This window comes from Strix aluco, chromosome 12 (assembly GCF_031877795.1).
Source record: "Strix aluco isolate bStrAlu1 chromosome 12, bStrAlu1.hap1, whole genome shotgun sequence".
Taxonomy (NCBI): domain Eukaryota; kingdom Metazoa; phylum Chordata; class Aves; order Strigiformes; family Strigidae; genus Strix; species Strix aluco.
In genome coordinates this window covers 12709787-12734746 of record NC_133942.1, presented here as the reverse complement: position 1 = coordinate 12734746, position 24960 = coordinate 12709787, and the positions used below count along the sequence as shown (strand labels likewise).

The following is a 24960-nucleotide window of genomic DNA, read 5'->3' as shown; positions in this document are numbered from 1 at the left end:
CGGGTTTGTGTGGAAAACCATTTTTTAAAAACAAAGATTTATCTCTGCTATTTTCTTTGCAGAGAGAAATCAAAGTGACTCTTAATGTTGGCTGCTCCATTAGAAGTTGAGGTTCCTGGCAAAGTATTTGCTCTGAATGCCTAAACAGCATTCACAAAGCAGAATGGTCCTGTTGTGTGGCATAGACACATTTCTCCAACCAGACGTGCTTGTTTATTGAGAGAAAATGTTCGTTGATGTTGTAGACTGATGCTTTTTATTTAATAGTCCTTCTGTGGATGTCTTGGCGAAAACCCTTGTTCCTTCTTACCTCATAAGTGTCTACGTGCAAGTTTTGGTTTGGGGGACTTCAACAATTTTTGTATCTGTTAGCTTTTAAAAAAGCATACCAACTTTTTTGAAAGAGCTGTTGGTAGAACATCCTTTCCTATTGATAGTCACAGGAGAGAAGTAGGCGGATGATGTAGGATGCCGCCCATGGATTGCTTTTGCATCCTTAAGCTATTTTCTTCCAAACCTTATTGGTTATCTGAAGTAGGCGTGGAGCAGGAAATAGTCCTTGTTTCCAGATGAGTTGCTTGAGAATGTTTCCTCAACACACAGAAATAGGGAGATGCACCTGCTCAGGCGGCTGCAGCACGAACTGCATCAAATGGTTGTGTTAACACAATCTGGTGGGGAAAAGTGGCACAGATTTGGAAACAGGCAACTGGGAGGTGGGAAAATCAACTGGCCTCTTTGCTTCCGTGGACCTCCTGCCTGACATATACAACTAGGTGACTTGTTTTAAGACATGGAAATGCCCTGATGGCCTTGTGAAGGATGGACTGTGGCCACAAGCCTTGAGTGAGGGTACATGGGCCGAAGGGGGAGTGTATCTAACGAGCCAGGCAATCCCCATGACTAATGCAGCTTTTGTGGAGGAACACGTGTTTGTGTTGTGTTGTCGAGCAGGAAATGTCAGATGTATGTTTATAGATTAGTTACCTTCTCAACTCCGTGAAGGTCTTTACAGTGAGTCAAAATAGAAATACTCTGCTAAACTGAGATAAGTCGCATTTCCGTAAAGCTTGTTCATACTCTTTTACACGTTGAACAATTTTTCTACAGTCCTCGCCCTCTCTCTGAATTTTAGATAGTGCCTAGGTAAGACAACGTACCAAAATGCACAGCATCATCAGAACACCCAGTGTGCTTCATACTGGGATTTGTTGTACCTGAAACTGGCTTGCAGTCAGCTTGCTGTGTTTCTCACACCGAAGTTAGGTAAGTGGCAAGTAGCTCAACCTTTTTGTAGCTAAATAGCATCAATTTCTTGCGCACTAGTGTGCTTTGTAGGAACATGTAATTTACCTGTACGTGAAAACATAACTAAACACCTAGTTATCTGTAATTGCAGTTTGCAAGCTATCCTGCCATCTGTCCTTGGTAGCTGTGTATATCCTTTTATTTTTGTTTGGTTGGGGTAGGTTTTGTTATTGTTTTTTTTGGTTTTTTTGTATTAGGAAAGAAAAAACCAAGCATTTTGCTAATTCTGATAAAACAGCCAGAGGTAGGGGCAGTTATTTGCATTGTGGATGTTTGCGGTTGTTGGGAGACGGACGCTTTGTGGTGGGTTCTGTAGCTTGCTGCAGGTGTACTGCTGTGAGTGATCTTTTTATTACTCTACTTCAGGCAACAGGAAAAAAAAGCAAGATTTCCTGAAGCAAAACGCGTTGTGTCTTTGCCCTTCAGCTTTGCTGGTATAACTAAACCAGCAAGGGGTTTGAATTGTGATGAGGTGAGATGTGACAGGGAAAAAAAAAAAATTAGAAATTGCAGCTTTTTCCTGTATTTACTTTGTGCATTTGACAGCACTTGGTTTGTTTCCCTGCTATAATTATCGTGCCTGTTCTAAGATTAGGGTGCCAGTGTGACATGGGCCAAGGGCTTGTAGCTGGGGTAGTGCTTGTACAGGCAGTGGCACTTCTGCTGGTAGAGCTGGGTTGTGTCCTCAAATAAAACACAACTGTGTTGGAGGAGGGGAGAGGAATTTTCACGTTCAGATTGCAGCGATGTGAGAGACTTTTGCCAGCACGGCTATCTGTTGGGCTTTGCTTCCCCGTGCCACTGATTGACACGATCCACTGGCAAAACCCTATAGAGGTGTGTGTGGGGGGGTTGTTTTAAGACACTGTCTCTTTTTATTTGTGCAAGAAAGGTTTATCGATGAAGTAATAAAACCACAAGCCTTTATTGCTGGTTTTTCCATAACTGCATTTTTAATCAATGTATCTTGTTAGTTGCAAATAAAAACGTTCTCGTTGTCCTCTGTAAGGAATGCACCAGGGTGGGGAAGATCTGGGGAATTTTATTTGTTTTGGTTTATGAGTCTGGCTACACCATAGACCCTGCTGTCCCTATACTTACTTCTAACTTGCCTATACCTTAAAAAAATGGAAAACATCCAACATGTAGCAGGAGCTTCTCTGTTAGCTCAATTATTTTTTAATCTTGTGTTTTTTGCAATTTAGGCCTGTGAGTTTATTACAAAACAAAAACAGAGTGAAGCTCTGAGAGGTTCTGGCTGTTCAGGAAGTGACTTTTAATGGTGATGGGAGCAGGCATTAAACCCTTCATCTGTAACTACTTATTCTATTGAAGAAATGTTTGTAAAGTATTATAAATAGTGTTTTTCCGTGTTTCAGATCTATTTGTTTCACTTTCCTTTCAGCTGTCAACACTTCAGATTGTAACTGAAATGCCTTATTCTTTTAAGACATCTCTGTTTCTTACAAAGTACCTCGTGTCTGTTCTCATTTGTAGCTCCATGACAGTCCCATAGTTGAAAAGTGGGAAGTAAGTTCTCATGGTTATTCAGAGAAAAAAATGCCAGCAGACTCCTGTTATATCCGAAGTGTTTGTGGTAGTCTGCAGCAAGGTTTATCTTAATATTTGCAGCAAGGTTATTCAGTTCTGTTGGTGTGGTTCTGCAGAGCAGAAATTGTGTGGCAGATTTAGTTAAATCTATCTGGGTGCATACCTCATTAAGTACATGAATCATCTAATTTAGGGCTTTTAAATAACATGACCTATTTTAGTACAGGGAAATACCCCTCGCGGACACCTGCGCATCGAAGATCTCTTGCAGGTGCTGGAGGTTTGAGGAATTGATAGGAGCTAAAGCTAGGGACAGCGTACTTTCTAATATTAGCACTTTAAGAATTAATGTGAAAATAACTTGAGTAATGTATGTGTCTGAATACTTTGCACAGTCTGAAGAACTAGAACGGTTGGGAGCATTTGTACCCTTATTTCAAAGACTGTTTGCAAATGCATGTGCTAGTTTGTTTATTCAGCCTTCAGTGGCTGGGAAATTGTAGAACCCTGGTATGTTGAATTAGCTGGTTTAGTCCCAAATAGATACTTCAAGTATTATTTTGAATTTGATTGTTTGGGATTGACTGGAAAATATTCAGGGTATTTCATGGTTTCGTACAGAAGATCCAGATAGCCAGTTGTGGTGATGGGCTCGAGGCATTTCACTTTCTTGTGATTTTTTGGGAATCCAGAATTCCGCAGGAATATCATTTCAGCCAGTGTCACAGACCTTGTGCTGGTGAGCAAACCACTGTCAAGCACTGAAAGAAGTTTTTAAATAGAAACTAAGATCGTAAGTTGGCTTTCTGGGTCCTGCTTGACCAGCAGGGAAGTACTTAGCACGCACAGGGGATTGCTGGTTTCACTACTTTACGTAGTGTTTTTCTCGGTTCCTGAAGAAGTGAAACAGTTCACAAGGCTTACCAGTTTGATTCATTAGACCATACTGAGAGACAGTAAAAGACTGTAAATGAAGATGCTAATTAATAGAAGGCACAGCCCAACTCCCCCATCTAAAACAGAACATGCAGCTCTGATGTGAGAAGTAAGGAAATGGAATTGGAAAATGTTTCCTTTAACTCAGTGATGATTGTATGGAGTTGCACACCAATTGCATTATAATTTATCTCTCTCTCTTTCTAACATCAGTCATTTCTCTCCTTTCCTTTGAACCTGTGTGGATTAGTTACGCTGCATGGCAAAAAGCGAGGGAGGGACTTGAAAGTGAAGTGGGGTGTCAGAGTTAAGGACTGGCACAGCTTTTAAGTGCAAGTAGTGGAGGCTTGATATTGTCAATGTGTGACTTTTTTTGACTTCCAGCTAGATGAATAAAACTTGTTAACATTAGAGATGCTAGCAGACCAGTGATTAGAAAATAGTTACATTTACAAGCTTTATTTTGTACTGGCAACTTGTCCTGGTCAGTTTTTTCCCCCCAGTATTGCTGTCCTGAATTGTGTATGGCAAATGGAAATCCCTTTAAAAATTGCTCGTTACAGACTTTCGAAGTAGATTTATCTGTCTGTGAACAAGTACTGTTTTACATTATATTTCAGATAATCAGTGGGGGAAGAGCAGTGGTGGTGTCCCTTTAAAAACTGTATGCTTAATGGGATTAAGCCACATTCTAATGTTAGTGTTTAAGATGATGTAACTTGAATACTAATTTTTTGTTTTGTTTCTTTTAAGCAAATGGTTATGAGCCTTAGAGTTTCTGAACTGCAAGTACTTCTGGGTTACGCAGGGAGGAACAAGCACGGACGAAAACACGAACTTCTCACAAAAGCACTGCATTTGTTAAAGGCTGGCTGCAGTCCTGCTGTACAAATGAAAATCAAAGAACTCTATAGGCGAAGGTTCCCTCAGAAAATCATGACACCTGCAGACTTATCTATCCCCAGCGTACACTCGAGCTCCATGCCAGCAACTTTGTCTCCGTCTACCATTCCACAGCTCAGTTACGATGGCCACCCTGCCACGTCACCATTGCTTCCCGTTTCGCTTCTGGGACCTAAACATGAACTGGAACTCCCCCATCTCACATCTGCGCTCCACCCTGTCCATCCCGACATAAAACTTCAGAAATTACCTTTTTATGACTTGTTGGATGAGCTGATAAAACCTACCAGCCTAGGTAAGGTTGCCAATGTTGTAATAATATTTGAAGTTTTGGGTTTTGTTTTGTTTTTTAAATAGTAATGGATGAATTCAGCAGCTAATGCAGTAACTGGTTAAATATTGCATCACACCAGTGTTTAGAGAATTGCTATTTTTGGTAACTTTTGGAACAGATTGTTCTACATGGAGAGACATCTTACGTAACACTCATTAGTTGCTTTAGCTGAGCCACTAAATACGGTTCAAAGATCCGTTATATTTAAGGGGTGAGTTTGACAAGAAACAAACTATACCTTAGAAAAAGGAAAAAACCTGTCTGCTTTCAGTAGTTCTTATAAACCATAGAGCTTAATTATTTAAAACAAAACAAACCAAAAATACCCCCGAATCCATCAAGCCCACGAAATCTCATCTGTGCTGGGAAAGAATGCTAGGCTAGATATTTGCTGTGATCCATTACAGCCTGAACATTTGAGTTTAGGAAGACTTGTGGTTCTTTTGCAGTTGTGGCTACTTTTCTTTAAACTGTCTTTTGTATTAAGGTATAAATCACTGGTGTAGCTGCTGAAAATAATCTGATGCTTACAGAGCATTATATAACAATGTGTGATTTTTCTGGCTCTGACTCCACGTAGCACTTAACAGTGTGGTTAACTTTTAATACTCTTAAATACCGCTTAAATACAGTAGTCCTGTTGATTTCTGGAGGGGCTGTTTGCATGTTGGAACCTTCTGTTGTCTTGAAACCCTGGAAAAGATTCACTGTGAGAATAGCTGGTAGGGGGAGGAGGAGATTTGTGAGAGTAGATACGGGGAGATGGTGGGTGAGTGGAAAAAAATGTCCTTTGCGAAAGAGATCCCTTGTAAACAAAAATGAGCAGGTACTTTACATGAACAGTCTGAACAGCTACAGATGTAGGAGGCCTGATGTGTGAGTGGTGATGGTGGTCTGCAGATTTCTGCAGTGTGTTGCACAGTTGTTTGCCTGTTTGTTTTGCTGTAACTGTTATAACAGACATTGAGGGAAAAGCAGATAGCTTTTGATAATCTCATCTTCTGGTTCAGGTATTCTTTTAAGAGGTATGCTGTATCTATTTAGCTTTAATCTAAATCCTAATTGATTAATAAGCATTCCAGGCAGTGCTGGTGGTACAGGATAATTAGGTACTCAGTATGTGCCTCCATCACTTCTACATTATAAATACTTAGAAATAATGCTGTAATTTCAATAAGACATTCCAATGCAGGAATTATGGTATGCATTTATTCCTACATGTGGTAAGAACACTTTGCTGTCAGCTCCATGTCTGACAAACCAGCCCCAAATGAAGAGATCATAATTCATGCTCTGTCATGTTTTACTGCTTGAGGATTGTATACAATATATACAATAGGATATTTTTTCCCCCCTTTGTGGTTTTTGAGTGTCAGGGTAAGAAAATGGAAGTGGGTGAAATTCCAACCAGATGCCTTTTTAAGCAATCTCTGTCCTTTCAGTTAACTTAAGGGTATGTTTGAGGTTTTGTTTTGGATGTGCATCCTGTGATGTCTTTCTGTTTGTCTGAAGCAATAATATTTAAAAGCTTTTTTTCTTGTGCTTTTGGGGGAAGAGAGAGCTTCAGTGTCTATGCATATGAGAAATGGTCGGTTGTTTCCTTTTGTAGTGGAAAGTAACACTGTTACAGATTGTAAAATTGCTGACTATAAATGTCATGAAGATATTTTAGAGTAATAAATATATATATATATGTTAATGAAAAAACCTCTTGGATTAATAACCAGTGATATGCAGCTTTATACACTTCCAAAACAACTTGGAGCAATTGTGCATACAGCTTAGCAGTTTTAAATGCAAGTGTGGAGCCGACTTGTATTAATTTTCTCCATTTATGCAGTTACTGATACTCTAATTAAAAGCAGTCCTAAATGATTTGTTGAATATTTGCCCCAAAAGGTTTGGGTATCTTCATCACTGCTGCAAACAATAGGGGTTTCCTCAAATGTCAAATTTTTAGGTTCCCTGGCTTTGTTTTCAAATGGCAGATGCATACTGCAAACACTCAGAACTTTCTCCATGGCATTTGGCCAGTGTTTCAGCATCTCCTGCTTGCTTTTTCCCATCAGATTCCTCATGGAGTAGGGATAAGAAACTTTTGAATTTACTTTGTTTCTCTCCACTGCAAGAATGGATGACTTGATGTGGGGTTTTGAATAATTATCTCCCTGCTTAAAATGGAACCTATTGGAATGGAAAAAAGTGTGTGTGAGAGCATGAGCGTGATCTCCGCTGGTTTGAGGATCTTCAGATTCTTCTGAAATGACAGTCATTACATAGAAGTTGGGCAAAGCACATCTTTGGATGTGATTCTTCCCTGTCTTTCCCAAGTCAAGGTGGAATTGCTTGGAAGGTTTGCTGTAGTAGTCTTCTGTCCCATCAAGATGTGATTATTAATTTGAAAAACAGTAATTTGACAAAGCCTTGGGGTAGGGAGTTGCACTGCAGGGCACTTGAACATGCATTCTGTACCCAAATATTTTACGTAGGTGGGTAGTACATAAGCTAATGTGAATAACAGATAAGGAAATTAAATTTGCTAACTATTACTTTTAATGCCAAGAACAAGGAAGAAGTGGATGTTACCTTCACACACTTACTTCCTCAAAATGTAGCTCTGAACTGTGATTAAAATCCACATGCTGACTGCTTGCTGGGCAGGATTCATGGCAAGGGGGAAATGCAGTGCTTTAGCCATCCGTACCCTTCTCACCAACAGCTACTGAGGATCTGGAGCATGGCTGGCTGAAGCGTGTGTGACAAGCTAAGGTTAGAAGGCTGTTGGATAGCTTCTTTTTTTTAAAAAAAAAACTTTCTCTGGCTTACAGCAGCCCATACAACTTGTAGCAGTGAGTAGGATGCTTGCAGAAGAGCAGACTTGCCTAGCTAGTTGAACTTGTAAACGCAGCCTATGCTACCTCAACCTGCTCTTGTTTGAAGAACTGAAAATAGCAGCTAGGCCCTGCTGACGGTGGGACTCTTCTCCTGCTGTTACTCTGCTCAGATTGCAGAGTCTCTCGCTTCCTTCCGAGTGTTTCAAGTACATGACTCCTGCGTAGCGCTCTCAGAGCTGTGTGGCTAATACTGACAATTACGGTTCTGCTGGCTGTGCTGTCGGGGGATGACGGCATTTTCTTTACTCCGAAGAAGACTGTCAGTGGGCTTGTTTATCTGAGACGAAGAGATATCTGTCCATGTTCAGTGGAGCTGTCGAATTTGATCCATATTTTATTAGTCATCCTCATTGCAAAATTGAGAAAGCATCTGTATTGGATGTTTTTATGTACAAGCCAACTAGGAATGCTCTACATTCTGAAAATGTATGTTGGTGGATGAATCTGTACACTGAGCTCTTGCAGCGCTGGTGAGAAGTCTGAGCACTCTGCCCCATGGTTAACCACGATTTCATGTGATTATATGACTGGGGTTTTTTTGAGTAAAAGCTATCCAGTTTGTCCTTGATGGTATGTATGGAAGTTGCCTTATTATTGTGACTTCTCTGTTGTTTTCGAATAGAAACTCCTTTAGGAGAATTTTGGTTGTTATTTCTGAAGTGAAGCTGCAGCTTTCACATCTTTTTTCCCTACTTTCAGCCCTCAGTGCACAGAGACTGCTAATTGGTTGTTTTTTAAGCATAGGGCAAATTTTCTAAAAGTAACTTCTAACACACAGATAAGATCTCTTTTGTGTGGTGAAATGTGTTTACTGAGAGATGAGTAACGAGTAACAAAATTTTGCCAGATTATTATGGAAGGGACATTAGTTAAACAACATCTTAAAAATACTTCTTGTTACAGCATATGTCATTCCTAATTGCTTTAGCTGTGTAGTTGTTCCAAGAAACATTTTAACTAGGTTATGGGCCTTTACTTATCTGTAAGGGGAAATTAACCTTTTCTTTTCGATTTAAAAGATTAAAGAGGCTGTGGGCTCTGCTACTCCTTTAAAAGCTGTCCGAATAGCATACGGGTGATCATCCTACAATTTATTTGCTGTGCTTTAGGTTTAAGTGATATGGAACACAACACTGAAACTCAGATCTGAGCTGTGGAAATTGGTATTTTTGCCTACAGGTCCCAACCTTCTGGAAAGAGGAGACAAACATCAGGCTTTCTGGGGAGTCAGAGTATTGCTTATAGAAAACATACTGCCAGACTCCAGATACTGGCTCCAGCGGGTGAAAGGAGCTTCCAGTGGCTCTGCTGAGACTTGTCTTGATTTGGTTAGGTCTCAGCTTAATTTCTTAATCTGTGGACTCTAATATTAAACAGGATTTCTCCAATAAACAGAATTTCACCCCTGGTGCCTGCCCTCAAGAATTATGTGCTTACTAACCAGTGTTCATGCTTCTGACTTGCATTTACCTTGAAATTTTCTTTTTGACTGTGATTGATCATGGTTACTTGGACATGCTGCGTTCTTGAAGACAGGTCTTGCAACTGATCTGACTAAAATCTTTAGGGTGACTAGTTCAAGGTACAGCTATTAAACAATTAAACAGTACAGTGCACTTGGAAATCTAGGTTAGAAACTGTAGAAGTTTTGTTTGGCAAGTATTTTTCTCTTTCATATATCAGCAAGCTGATCTGTTGCTCTGTGCAGTCAGTATCATGGTTTATATGAAAGTTATGCTTTTACTGTCTTCTGTGTTTGTTATTTTTTTAGACGTACTTTGTGGGAGGAAGTTCAAAAAAACACTGTATTCTCAACTTGGGCTTGAGCTTTCTGACTTCCGGCTCTACAGCCTTTAATTGTGCAAGAATAAGCTGAAATATTAGCTCTGTTTTGTTCATGTGCTGTAGCTGAACGAGAATTACAGTGCGCCTAAGTTTCTTTTTTTTGCTTCAACTTGTATTTGCATGTGGTATGCCTCAAGTTCACATATAGAGAATCTTTCCATAGTCTAGAGTCTGTTTCTTTTTAAGTATGAGAGAGCATTAACCAACTGGGTAGCTCTCGTGCTACAAGAAATGGAGTATAATTTTTTTACTGCTCACTTTAGCTGATTGCTCAATCTCCTCATGCGTAGAACTGAGGTCACCCAAATTCCAGGACCTTACAGGATGTGGATGTTTTCAGGCACTGCTGCTCTGATGTGAGTGGATCTGGGAAGCCACTTTGAGTTCCAAGATCAAATTAGGATACCTTTTTGATAATTGATAATTTGATAAGGAGTTGGCCTCGATGATCCTCGTGGGTCCCTTCCAACTCAGATTATTCTATGATCCTAATTAAAGCTTTAGTAGAAGGAATGACAGCAAACCACGTGGTTGACTCAAAGCATGTGAGTAATCCGTTAATAATCAGTGAACCAATCTGAGCTTGGGGTGGTATCCCTTTTAAGTGTTCAGAGAGCTAGAGGCCTAGCAGTGGTGCTCACACAGCATGAGAGAGGAAGCTGTGCTATTGCAATATGTATTTTTTAAGATTTCCTCTTGCAGCTGAGATGTTGAGATCACTTAGTTGTGGGAAGTAACTGCTGGGACTTGGAAGTCTTCAGTAACTTGGAGTCTTTTAGAGATACTTTTATCTCCCTGTATTGGGTTTGCGTGGCAAGGTTGTGGTAGCAGGATGGCTACTGGGGTGGCTTCTCTGAGAAGCTGCTAGAAGCTTCCCCCGTGTCCCCGAGACGGACCCGCTGCTGGCCAAGGCCAAGCCTATCAGCTATGGTGGGAGCGCCTCTAGGGTAATGTATTTAAGAAGGGGGGGAAAAAACCTTGAGCAGCATCTGCCAGAGAGAGGAGTGAGAGTATGTGAGAGAAACAACCCTGCAGACACCAAGGTCAGTGGAGAAGGAGGGGAGGAGGAGTTACTCCAGGTGCTGGAGCAGATTCCCCGGCAGCCCGTGGTGCAGCCCATGGTGAGGCAGCTGTGCCCTGCACTGATGGAGGTCCATGGGGGAGCAGATACCCACCTGCAGCCTGTGGGGGACCCCACACCAGAGCAGGTGGGTGCCTGAAGGAGGCTGTGACCCTGTGGGAAGCCTGTGCTGGAGCAGGCTTCTGGCAACACCTGTGGCCTCGTGGAGAGAGAAGCCCACGCTGGAGCAGGTTTGGTGGCAGAAGTTGTGACCCTGCGGGGGACCCACGCTGGAGCAGCCTGTTCCTGAGGGGCTGCACCCCATGGGAGGAACCCACACTGGAGCAGTTTCTGAAGAGCTTCAGCCTGTGGGAAGGACTCATGTTTGAGATGTTCATGGAGCACTGTCTCCTGTGGGAGGGACCCATGCTGGAGCAGGGGAAGAGTGTGAGGAGTCCTCCCCCTGAGGAGGAAGGAGAGGCAGAGACAACGGGTGATGAACTGAACACAATCCCCATCTCCTGTCCCCCTGTGCTGGTGGGGGAGAGGACATAGAGAAAATTGGGAGCAAAGCTCATCCTGGGAAGAAGGGAGGGCTGGGGGGAAGGTGTTTTTAAGAACTGATTTTATTTCTCATTATCCTACTCTGATTTGATTGGTAATAAATTAAACTAATTTCCCCAAGTTGAGTCTGTTTTGCCTTTAACGGTAATTGGTGAGTGACCCCCCTGTCCTTATCTCAACTCACGGCTGCGGAGGGGAGTGATAGAGGCTTTGGGGGCACCTGGTGTCCAGCCTGGCTCAACCCACCAAGTCACTTTATGATGGCTTTTAGAAAAAGGTGATATGGGTTGTGCTAATCCTGGTAGGGAGCTTACTAGGGACTCTTAGCTAATCACGAACTTTAAACTTAGTTTTTTGCCTTTCCTGTTAGCCTTACAAAACTTGCTACTTTCTTGTTGAGAGTAAAAATATGCTAGAAACAGGGTACCCCGTGTAGGGATATTGCAGGGCCAGCTTTTTAGTACTGCTCATTTGAAGTGTTTAACTGCAGTCAGTGCTCTTAGGAATAGAAGCTAAAATTTTCAAGCCTGAATGGCAGCAGTTGAGTTCTGGGACATACATTGAGGTGTCTAAAGGAATCAAGTGACTTAATTTGAGTATAGAGGACCCAGTGATGTTCCTTCCCTCTGGCAACATGATGGAACAGATGTGCCATGGAGATCTGTGGGCCCAGGAGGGGCAGCAGTGAGAGGAGAACTGGGGTAGGTGGGTATTAACTCCAGAGTTCTGGTACTGAAGGTCGGTGTGAAATTGCCCCTTAATACTTCCTGTAGGTCTTCAGGAATCCTCATTGCTCAGAAATGCTCTAATACATGACTGATGAAAAAAAATAATCAAACATAATTATCTGTCCAATTGCACAGAGTTTCCAGCTGATCTGTTCTGTTTATACACCATATCGTAGAGAGTTATAAAATACGTAATATTTATGAATTAATTGTAGCCCTTGGAGCATTTCCAGGCTATTTTCATACATATATTTAGGCACTATTTCAAATAAGCTCCTTCGCATCTCTTTACTCCCTGCCTTTCCCACCCCCGGTGCAGCTCTGCCTATTCCTTCTGAGTATTAACTGTTAAAAGCTTAAGTTGAACAGAATCTAAAAATGATTGTAAGTGATAAATGCAGCAGACTGACCAGAACCTGAGTCCAGTTTTTCATCTGTTTTAACCTGAGGAACATGGCATTGTCACTTCACAGTAATGCAGTGTACTTGTGAGCACAGTGCAGTTGTAACCTGTGGAAGTGGGTTAAGAGCTAGTCACTGCTATCAAGGAAAGAATGATTTGTTTACTAAAATGCTTCCCTTCAAGTAGTTATGAAGTGCTTTGAAATGTTAAGGTTGCATAACATCCATTGTGATAAGTGATTGAAATGATGTGAAATGGCCACGATGTCACAGCGAGCAAGTGACAAAACAGAAACAGGAATCTGGGACTTGTCTCGGTGCTGGCCGTGAGCTCGGTGTGGCCACACTCCTGAAGCCCAGGGCTTGCGTAGGCCACGCCGTGCTGCTGCACAGCCCTCTGCCCTGCTCTTAGGTGTCTGCCATGCGACAGCCGGTCAGGGCGGAGGGTCCCGCTTTGGCCTGGTCTGATGTGGCTCGAGTGATTCGCAAGAGGCTTTTCCTGCCTTCCAGGGGAGAGGGTGGCTCTCTGAGGAGGGGTCTAGCAGGGACCGACCTGATATTGCACACTAGGAATGCGTTTCATGGGTAGCAGGAAATTAAGGGTATGGTGGTAGTCATTTAAAAGGTACTGCTGCTCGATTCCAGAAGCCGGCAGGAGCTTGGTGCTAAGAGGCTGTGGTTAATAGAGAGGAAGCGTTTATGTACTTGCACTTGTGTTACCCAGGAACTTCATCAATTGTGGTGGTTTTAAAAGGGCTAGTGATGTGTCCGAGATGTCGTAGATCCCCCATTAAGGTGTATCCTTTCATCGTTTCTCCCCCCTGTAGCTGCTTGGTTTCTCTTACATACAGATACTGCAATGTACTGTACACAGGCGTTTGATCTCGCCTCCAAAAGCAGTTGTATAAACGAACCCCGTTCAGAATTGATACAAGTGGTTTTGGACAAACTACATTGTGAGGAGCTGTGTGTATGTAGTATTGAGTAATGGATTTCCTGGCTTCTGCTGCTGTTGAGCATAATTCAAAGCCTGACTGAATTTTACCTTTTTTAAAAGGTAAACGTTTTCTGTGCCTTAATCTAAATGCAGTAATTTTGGTCTAGCTTGGAGGCAGTGTATTAAATTTTCAGCGGTGATATTTGAAAGAGAAGTGAACACAAATTGATACAATGCCTTCTGTTGTTTAAAAGAAAAAGCAAGATGCCGGTGCTGCAACAAAATGAGGTATCTTACCTATCTGGGGAAGATAAGCACGAATTATTTATGTGTTGGGTTGACAATTCCTACAATGTTTAGGTTTTTCTGGCTGATATTTCCACAAATGTAACTGATCAAAATTATGTATTGTATTAGGTTAGTGAATAACCAGTTAGATAGCTCTTGTTTATCTTACAGCATGTAGCAAAAATTTGCTATAGTCCTGATACTCTTACTTAACATAACTATTTTTGCCTTCGGAAATAAACATGCTATTATTGGAAATCGTTGGTAATAGGCCAACTGAATGATAGCTTTTCTCATGGCCTGAACTTAGGTAATTACTGCAGTGTAAAGTGCAAGTTTAATTTTAGTCCAAGTATCTTTCTGTATTAGAAGGTATTATATTCCCTTCATTTATTAAATAATCTGCACTTGGTGATGATAGATGGAAAAGATTAACCGTAGTATATTGTCAGTACAATGGTCAGCTGCAGTTGCATCAGGAAGCATCACCCCCTCAGCGATGTGATAACATACGATTCATTAAAGATTTTAAGGTATCTGTTCTTGAATGGAAATTTAGAGACTGGCTTTTTCTCAAGACAGCAAGAGGTATTTTACTGCAGAAAGATTGTGTGGCTATTTTTAGCCATGGGTACTGGTGAGGTGGAACAGAATATTTTTAGAGCTGTAGAAAATGCAGCCACTCAAGCTGGGTTCTTTTTTTCACTCTAGCGCTTTAGGGTTTTTCCAAAATAAAGAACAAAATTGGTAGGAAATGGTTTTTATGTATCATTATTATTACTTATATAAGTAATATATTCATTGCCTATATATACACACATATGTGTATATATATATTCATGTAGAATTTTAAGTGTTTTGGTCCTGTGAATGATACTGTCATGTATTAAAACATTTTTTGCTCAAATTTTGAAAACTCATTACCATGCAAAATGTTTAACAAAATATACAACTAGCAAGGCGTAACTGGGTCACTCTCACTTAATGTATACCAATCCCATATGCTGTTTGGATCATTACTTGAATGAGGTAAGCATGAAATAATTGAGGAAACTGTGGTGATAATGAATTGGTAAAAAGAATAGCTTTGGAGAAGAAACTCTGCCCTGTAATGTTTTTGCAATGTTTTAGGCATTTTAGAGTGTTTTGTACTAATGCTGGGGACCTGCAGAGGCAACAAACCTGAGCTGGTGCTGGTTCTTAATAAGTGTATGTACATGTTTACAAAAACCCGTGGATTCTGTTCATTGCCTTTCCTGGAATTAAGCTGGATGAATGAAGAAGTAGTAAATATTCCCCTTGGCCCACCCCCCTTCCACACCCCCTCAGAAATGGTGAGATTCCGGTAAGATGAGAAGTGAATTTTATATGGCTTGTCTGAAACGGTTCTTGTTGACACCCATTTAATTACATAAGTCTTCATGAAACGCTTTTTATTATACTTTCAAAACCTGCCCTTTCAGATTTATGAATTATTTGGGAAATTTTTTAGCAGCAAGGTAAAGTGATGCTTGTGATTCGTGGTGGTTTTTTTAAATTACTGTGTCTTTTTTCTTTATATGCAAATTAAAAAAAAAAAAGTCCGTTAGACATTGTGCATTGTACCTCCTTTCTGAGATTGCAAAGGAGATGTCGCCTATAAACAACTCTTGACTAATCCTCCAAGCTCTGTACCATTCAGAGGGTGCTAAAGGAAGGGTTATAAAATTTAATAACTCGTAGTTATGGGAAAAAACCCACCATGCAAGCCCCAAAAAACAGTTTCTGGCAACTTTCTTAAGAATGTTCATATTAACTCTGTTGTCCTGGCTAGATTCCAGCTTTATTAGATTATAAATTCTATTTTAATCCACTCAGTTTTCAGTTGGAGATCTATTTTTGCCTTTCTTTTGTTAAATAATAATAGTTGTTTGCAGGGCATGGTTGAATGTTTCTAGCCATCAAAATTATTTTCTTGTATAAAACTATATATTTGCATATTTCTGGTTTTAATCATACTGCAGAACTTTAAAAGTAAATGATGTGCTTGATTTGCCAGGATCTGTTTGGTGTTCTTAAACACAGCAGATACACCAGATGAATTAATAGAAATCTGTTAGCTTTTCTACACTCTTAAGTTCCCAGATTTCGAGTGTTTCTTCCTTGAAAAAGCTGAACTGCTTAGAAATAGAGGAGTTCACATAGTCATAGATAAGCTTGGAAGCTTCGTATTTAATTGTATAAAGCTGCTAAATTAGCTCTGTTTAATGTGTTTTGTTGAAATTTTCATGCATCATTTGTAGGGTAAGTAGATCTAGAAAGAATACATACGAGTATAAAAAGATTGTGTGAAAACATATGGGAGAAGATTAGAGAAAACCACAAAGAAAAAAACACTCCTCGTCTCCCTTCCAAGGGATGCTTTGGGTTTGTTTGCTGCATTTCCCCTTGCTCCAAGGCGAGTCCCAGATGTGCAAAGTCCTCCTCCCTAACCTGCCCCTTCTGTGTACCCCGCCCCCCCCAGACAAACCCCCTCATACCCCTGGTTTGCGATAGCACGGGGGGCAGCAGAATAAACAGGCAGTTGGTTTTCACATGTGGTAAGCAGAGTCCTTGTGAAGCTGTTGACTTTTCCTTGCCATATTTAACTGACCTCTGCTTGAATTAACTTGCTGTGATTTTGCAGCTGGGGGGTATGTTTTACCCTCCGTTCCTTTCCGCAGCCTGGCTGCCAACGCCGATCTGGTGCGGGGAGCCGGGTTCCCGGCAGCGCTGGCGGGTGGGAGGCTGTCCTGCTGTGTTGGTGTTGGAGTGGCAACTGCAGGATCTTAACTGAATGCTAGAAAATGGCAGTAATGCTTTTCACCACCACAGCCCTTGTAAAACTTAACTGCGCTTTCAAATGCGATAGCTTAGGATTTTCACTGTTGTTCCAGGCCTCTTTTACAAGTTTTTTTGTGTCTGCATTCAACTGATTCTGTTTGTTCTTTGCATAGTTTGTTCTTGCCATTTCTTAATATTGTGCTGAATGTAAAGAATAAAATTATGTCTTTATAATTGGCTGCAGTGTGCCTGTTTCTAAAGGTTAGACTTACATATGGTAGCACACACTGAATTAGGCAATTGGTGATTAAATTTGCGCTTTTTCCTGTTGGTAGTTACACGTCCAAGGGGCAGAGCTGTATCCTAATACTAGTTGAAGAGCCTGACTGTAACTCTTTTAGTTTAGAGTAATGTAGCTTCTTGTCTGTCTTCCTCTGTCTGTACTGCTCAATCTGTCAAGAGTTTTGAAATCTTTTGATTGGCTTTTGGATCATCTTTGCCTAATTAACAAGTTGTTCCATCCTTCTTTGCGATTTGGCCATGCTCCCGTGGTAATCACAATGATTGCTTGTACACAAAAGCCATGTATTGAAAACACGGCATGTGGATATTAATGCTGTTTTACAGCTAAGAAAACATCAAGCAGCCTGTGACAAGGTACATCTCCGATCACTGTGGATCATTGATCTATCAGCTCGCAGACTTTTGCTTACAGTGATTAAGATGAGTTAATATAAAGTTAATAGCCAACAGAAGAAGAAATGTTGGAGGCCTTTTGTTCTTTATCTAAACTGACAGTGTTAAAATCAACCAACCACCCAGCCTCCCCCAACCCCAGAGCCTTCCTCCTTGCCTTTTTCATTTTAGGTGGCTTCTAGTTAAGAATAAATTCATTAACTGCAATGTGCACAATGCAGTTATTGGTAATACTTTCGTGGTGTTTTAATGGTTATGAGCTTGAAGTGGCTATTTCGGTTGCAAAAATTTGTGATTCAAGCAGAGGTTATTTACTGTCTTATAAATGTGCTAGAACTAGCTGATGAAGAAAACTGGAATTATGAAAGCTCCCATATCAGCACTGAAGAATGTCCTTTTTAATTTTTTGCCATTTTAATGTATAATGCTTTAATTTGGCCAATGCAAGAGAACGATGAAACTGAATATAGAAGTTAGAAACCCACTTTTCAAGGTCACATATCACTGTTGAGTAAAAGTAAGTCTTGTGTTAAGACCAGCCAGTAACGAACAGAGGAAAAGGGTTGAATTTTGGAAGCTTTGCTGTTTTGCTAACAGTTATTTTGCACCTCCCTTATTTCTAACGCTTGCAAAAATCCGTATTACCTGCTTGATTCTTTAAATTGGAGATGCTGCAACACCAAAACAAGCAAAAAGATGAGCCGTTGAAAGGGAAAAAGATTGTTTGGGAAATTTGGGTTTAGGCTTTTGGTAACTGCTATTTAACTTCTTTGGATAATTTAAGTTTTAAATGAAGGCAGCATTAGTTAGATGTTCAACAGTCTTGTCCTTTAATTAAAGGTGTTGGAGTTCACAACAAAAGTTCGCAAAGAGCTTCCAGAACTTTTCTAATAAAGCCAAAGCTGGCAATTTTTAGGGTAAAGCAAATTATACATGGGAGGAAAACAAACCCAGCAGATTAAGGCCACATTTAACCATGTAAAAATATGAAGTAATAACTTGAATTCATTCAGTTCTCTGGTCTGCAGTGCATTAACTTTGCTAATTCATCTTTTCTTGATTACAGTATGTAATTCTGATCTTTCCATTTGTATTTCTACACCTATTTTTAGTTATATTGAAGACCAAATATTGTAACAGATTTTCATTGTTAATTGTATACATTGTGTTTATATTTCCTGCAAATTCTTACATTGTGATACCATGAATGGCTGTCATCTGAAGCCCTGCATGTTTCTCATTTGAGGAAATGTAATTGAAAATGTATTAAAATAGATGCTGGATACTGTAGGCATGAGCATCTAACTAAAGATTAACTTGAGGCTGCATGCTGCACCCTAGCCCAGATGGTGCTTTTGGACATTACAGTAGAACTTATTATTGAAAGAAAGGGAAATATATGCATATAAAAATATAAAAAGTTATAATGCTTTCATAAAGATTTACTACTGCTGGTATTTTCACAAAAGTTGCTGTTTGGTATATATTACCTATTCTTACCCATCTAGCTGTAGAGCAACTGATAATCAACTGCATGTGGTTTTTGCATATAATGTGATAAAATGTACAGATCTTGTAGCATTGTCATGCAAGAAAGATATAAATGTAGTTTTGTGGGATTGCTGCTGTTAATATTTATACTAAGTCAATGTCTATTCTATTGTTGGTTCCAACCTACCACATGCTGTTTTTAACAAAATATCTGAAGTATCACCCTGAAGTATTCACTCATCTGTCACTCAAGGATGAGTCAGGAAGTGTATTATAGTAAAACAAAAAATGATAAATTTATGGAGTGTTTAATACACAATACAGTTATTCATAATCTTATAAAATTATTAAGAATAATGAAATTGAATGGCAAGCTTCTTTCAACTTTCACTTCAGTGCATGTGTTGATGAGCATGTTGAGTTCTCTGGGGAGATGCTTCTTTTTTTTTTAATTTCTCTTTTTAAAAAGCCATTTTTGTTGCCATCGTGTATGGTTCTGTACTGCAATGGTGCTTGTAGCTCTGGTGAAGGGATGTGTTTTAGATATAATAAGCACTATTTTGGAGACATTTAACATTACTTTGATTTTCAGCAGGTGCATTAATTCTGTAGTGTTTGTTTTGTTATGGAGCACTATGGCACAGAGTTGAAGCACTTCAAAACCAGATTTCATACTTGCATATCTCATGAGTTGTTTGCATATTATATATTTGGTGCATTTAACTCCATAAAATATCTTACTGAAACATGAGAAGTTGCATGTGTTGTACTTCTCTGTCACTCTGTATACTTCTGTAGGTTAATCCATGATCTTATGCATTAAAGGAAATAAAAAAGTGATTGATGAGAATTCCTAAGAATTTTTTTTACTTGGTATCAAAGAACATTTAGCATTAAATTACCATGACTAACATAAAGTCTTAAGCTGATTTGTCTCCGCTTTGCTGTTAACCTGTATCACTAATGTATACTTCATATGCATATAAGGTTTGTTTATTATATTTTTATTTACAGGAGGGTTTAAATGACAGCTTTCTTGCTGGCTCTAAAATTGTTTACAGAAACAGATGTGTGTTGTACTATGGGGATCGCTATAAAAATGTGTGCGTATATATATGTAGACACTTTAATGAAAGGAGATCATTCTGTTAATTATTCTCTTTGCTGTTTTTAAAGTGATGATCTCTTGTTTTCTTCTAGCATCAGATAATAGTCAGCGATTTCGAGAAACCTGCTTTGCATTTGCACTGACGCCACAACAAGTGCAGCAAATCAGCAGTTCAATGTGAGTGCATTTGATCCATAATACAGTATTTAAGTAAAAATAAATAAAAGAAGGGAACTAGCTTACCATCTCTTTCATTTTGAAATGTGATCTTAAAGAGCACAGGGGTGTATGTAGTGCCTCAGAGAATACTCTTCTGGGGGATCCTTTTCTCCTTTGTAAGCTGATGGAGAAGAAAAAGGTGAGGAAGAGAGAATTAAATACCACCAGTGTCCAGTGAGTATTTGGCAGGTTTCTCTTCTACTAAGCGCTGTACAAATACATAACTCTCCTCCTTGCAGCCCTTCCTTGCCACCAGATCCTTTGTCAAGTTCTGTGTTTATTCACTATAAAGATGGTATTTCATAGTAACCCATCAGAATTTTCTTTAAGTATAGCAGAAAAAGGAAATGGTAGAGGTCAGATGAGAATGTAATTGATTTATTTACCTTTAAAAATAAAAAGTCTACCTTTTAGTGTGTCTTAAGAGTAGTGGTTTGACTGACCAGAAGGAGAAAAGTATGGTATACACTATATATACTGGAAAGAGTGGTTTACATATATTGAACTTACTCTGAACTTACTCAGAGCAAACTCTGAGAAAATACTGATGAACCTGTTGTATAAACAACATGTTTTAACCTGTGTTCTGTTGTTTCTAGGGATATTTCTGGGACCAAATGTGACTTCACAGTACAGGTCCAGCTAAGGTATGTATTTGTATCACCTGTTCTTGATGCTGTTGTTTTAAAAATATATCAGATATACACTACCCAGATGGAGTCTCCTTTATGGAGAAGATTCTCATCCAGTTGTTTTCTTGAGAAAAGCTTGCTGTTGGCTGATTTGAAAAGCGCAGGCTTAACTACTTGTCCGTGTTACATGCAGCTTCCCTGAAGTTGCTGGTGGCCTGATCTCTGGTGTGTTGGAATACTGCATGTACTTAGCTGCTATAGCTGACTTTCTTCAGTTAGTTATTTTAGATTGTTTGTCTGCTCCTTTCTTTAACTCCACATCTGTCAGATTCCAGGTGCCTGGACCTTCAAAATCTACGTGCAGGGAGGGTTGTTTTTTCTAGCAGAGATGTCAAACACAGTATTTCCTGGGCATGGCAACCCAAGGTCAACTTTTCTTTAGACAATGGGAGGCAAGACTTTGAGAGTCACCAGCTTGGGTCTTAACATGATGTGGTTTTTTTAGAGGTTTTGACAAATGTATTGTAAGTTGATTAAATCCTATGTATGCTTGTAATTCTGCGGAGGGCTGTGAGCAGAGCTGACTTCAGAGCTTGCTCCTGTCAGAAATGGCTGTCTTGCCTTTCACCCCCCTGGTCATGTCTGCGTGGTGAGCTGTTCACTCGCCAGACAGAAAGCGACTGCTTTTGGGTCTTGCTTGTTAGGATACCTTCTGCTGACCAGCAAGTCAGGTTGGCTTGGTGGGAGCTCAGTCGGACTAAGGGACGAGGAGGGCACGAGGGAAAATGGGGACAGAAGGTAGCTCCCACTTTTTGAAAGCAGCAGCCTGTTAGACTCAGCTGTGTTGAATAGCTACACCCTGATGTGATGGTACACTTGTGTGGATGGGGCAAGTCCCCTGGAAGAAATCCCCTGGAGTTGGGAGGCTCTTTTTGGTCCTTTGCCTATTGTCTGTGATCTTGGCCTACACACATTTTGTAGGACAAGGAAGGGTGTGTCTTATTTTAGTTCCAGCAGCAAATAAGCCTGTCTGAACTTAAGTAAATAAACAAAACTGTCTGGACTTAAGTAAGAGGCTTGACAGAGGCATGAGGGATAGTGTTTGATGCTGTGGCTAAACAGCTGTCTGGTTTACTGAAGTTAGAGGATGGACAGTTGAAGAATATTTTGTTCTTTGTGAAACCCTGGTCTTGTATCAGGAGGTCAGGCTGGAGAAATGGTAGGAAAGAAATCTGGATGATCTGTCTTTTGTAACAGGAACCTGCATATCTGAATGAGTCAGAGTCAGTCTGAGGAATTCAAGAAATCTGAGGACGAACGTACAGCCATCTTGATCCAAACCTGTGATTTTTGGGGGGTTTTCCTTCTTAATGATCTGTACAGCTAATTTGAGGAATGAGTTTAGCAGATTTGTCATGCTTTTATAACTCGGTAGAAGAAAAATTCCTTCTAGGAGGAGATGATCTTTCACTTCTAAAGTGATTTAAAGATGATGGAAGCTCTTTGCTTTTAGGTTTTGTTTATCAGAAACTAGTTGTCCACAAGAAGATCACTTCCCGCCCAATCTGTGTGTGAAAGTAAATGGGAAACCATGCAGCCTTCCAGTAAGTAAAATGTTATTTTGATATACCTATTTGGACAGCACTGTTAGGAACTGTCTGTCAGAAATTAGCCTGAGAATTTATACCAACCTTTGTTTTCACATTTTGGACCATTTGAATGAAGATGGGTAGATGAATGGAAAAGATAGTTAAGTAAATTGTTTCTCAGGAGACCAACCAGTAGATCCGGAAGATTAATTTTCAAAAAATATGGTAGTAAATTTTAATGTTTGACAAACTGTCTGAAATTGGACTCTGCTTTGGAGATCATCTGTGCAGGGAATAAACCATCACTGACCAACAGGACTAAGGAGAAAAACACCAATTTACAGTCCAGGGGCAGCGCACGGGGTTAGACTGGGCACTGTTAGCCAGGCACGCTGAACAGCAGTACTGAGAAAGCAGGGGTGGCAAAGGTGCCTGTTAATATTCCATGGGAAGGGTTAGGATTTGGGAAGTGTGAGGATCTGCGTAAGGAGAAAGGGCTTGTAAAACACCTGATACTTCATTGTCTGATACATATATCTCTCTCTTTAAATTGAAGAGGGACCCTGGTTCAGGTGAGAGACAGCTTCTATTGGGGCAGTGTTGTGGAAAGAGGAGAAGAAGGCAAAAGCAGTATTTACTTTTTTTTTGCTGAGGGGAAAAATACTTTGATTTCTAGGGCTATCTTCCACCAACCAAAAATGGTGTTGAACCAAAGCGACCTAGCCGACCAATCAACATTACCTCACTCGTCAGATTATCTACGACGGTACCAAACACAATCGTTGTTTCATGGACTGCAGAAATTGGAAGAGTAAGTAACTTTGGTACATAACGCTGTTTAAAGCTTACTAGTTTCTGCTTTGGCATCTGTTTGAAAGATTTGAAAGACAAGGAAGTTTAATTGTGCAGAAAATACTTCATGGTGTAGCAGTAGACTGTTCCTTCTTTTGATTGTATTACTTTATGCTAGGCAGATACGACATGCTCCCTTAGATCAGTAGCCCTCAAATTTTTTTGTGTGATCTCTCCCTCTTAACCTTCCCCCACCTATCTTTGTGACTCATTGAGGTCCCAGATACTAAGATCAAGACATCCTATAAAACTTCTGTTTGTTTAACTTCAGACTTCAAGATCGTCCTGATTTTAGGGACAAACCTTATCTTGGCTTCAACTTGTAACTGGCATGTGATATTCAGTACAGAGTGGTCTTTTATAACTGTGTAAATGTGGACACAAAGGATAGCAACTCAGCAGGGCCTGGGAGATTTAATTTGCCCTTTTTACATTTCTGTTCTCACAGCTGCTGTCCTTATACTTAATATTTTAAAAGTCAGATTATTATAACTTTTTTGTGTCTGTGGGAAGAATGTTACAGTTGGTATTATAAAATTGCTGATGTTCCATTGGACTAATTAAATCTGGAAAACGCTGCACAAAGTTACTTCAATAAATTAGTCTGTGAATTAGTCCGCTGCTTTCACTGATGGCGAAAAACCTGCTAGATACGCATTACAGAGACAACATGGACTTGAAAAACGGTGGCTTTGCCATTGCAACTATCCTGTTTTTAGAAGTCCCGAGAACTGTCCTGAGATGAAACCTTGTCCAAGAATTTGTCAGTTCGCAAAGCCCAGGATTCCTGAACCAGCGTGGAAAAATGCTTACAGCCCAATCATGCACAATAGCCAGTTATAAAACATCATGATGCTATTTCATGATGGATTTCTTGTGGAGCGTAAAACAGTCTCCATTCAGATTATAGAATAAACGATGGTTGAATGATTTTTTTTTTTTTTTAAACCATCATTTATCTGATGAGAACTGCAGGTATCAGAAATAAGCATTTAAAAATGAACCTATTTTGGTTTACATTGCCTGCATGAGAGTTGATGAATCCTGGTTATTACTCTGAATACAGTGCTGCACTTTTGCTTAAGAATACCAGTGAGGATTTAGGGAAAAGAAATGTCACAAGTCTGCATGGACTCTAAGCTAGTCTCTTGTGAACTAGCTAGTTTCTCGGGCTTCATGGATACTTCAGTTATAAAAAACATATTGGCTAACTTCTAGCTTACAATACAAAACTGAAGAGAGTGGCAAATCTTAGTGTATTTCATGAGAACTAGATACCAGTCAGAACTTCCCCACTCATGAGGTGCAGTGCTTCCTAAAGTGATTGTTTAAGACCTTGTCCATTAAATGTGAGGAATTATTTTATATTTGGATGTGTCTGTATAGTACAAAATTTGAATTCCCTCCTCCCCTTCCCTTAAGAGTCAGTTGCATGTCTCAACTGGTGTACTCTACCTTTCCCGAAGTCATAATTGTGATTTTTACACAATCTGTTTCAAGAGCCTTCTGTACAAGATGCCTTGGGCAAGTTCCTAGCTTTGTAGATTCAAGCTGTCGGTAAATAATTTCACAATGTTAATTAGCATTTTTCTAACTTCTATACTAATTGAGGCATTAAACAAACAAGTTAAAGCAGTAGTGGTTTTTAACGATGTGAGAAGCATTTATTGTAAGAATAAAATATTTCAAATGTGGTGTTTCTGATGCTATTTCAGTTTGTGTAATTTTATGGTAAGATATATTACTGAAATCCCATCTTCAAATTCTGGCGGCATCCTAAATAAAGGATTGTGGATGTCACAATTGTATGGATTTTTTTGT

General features: G+C 39.9%; 1 protein-coding gene across 3 annotated transcripts in view; it reads left to right on the top strand.

Annotated features, from left to right (window-relative positions):
* The window catches only part of PIAS1 (protein inhibitor of activated STAT 1), a 64830-nt gene that overhangs the window by 21817 nt on the left and 18053 nt on the right, over nt 1-24960 (top strand). For all 3 annotated transcript variants that reach the window (XM_074837899.1, XM_074837901.1, XM_074837900.1), the window contains exons 2-6: nt 4549-4993; nt 19940-20024; nt 20666-20713; nt 22212-22302; nt 22964-23098. In XM_074837899.1, the coding sequence (XP_074694000.1) occupies nt 4549-4993; nt 19940-20024; nt 20666-20713; nt 22212-22302; nt 22964-23098 (804 nt within the window). The remainder of the gene's footprint in view (nt 1-4548; nt 4994-19939; nt 20025-20665; nt 20714-22211; nt 22303-22963; nt 23099-24960) is intronic.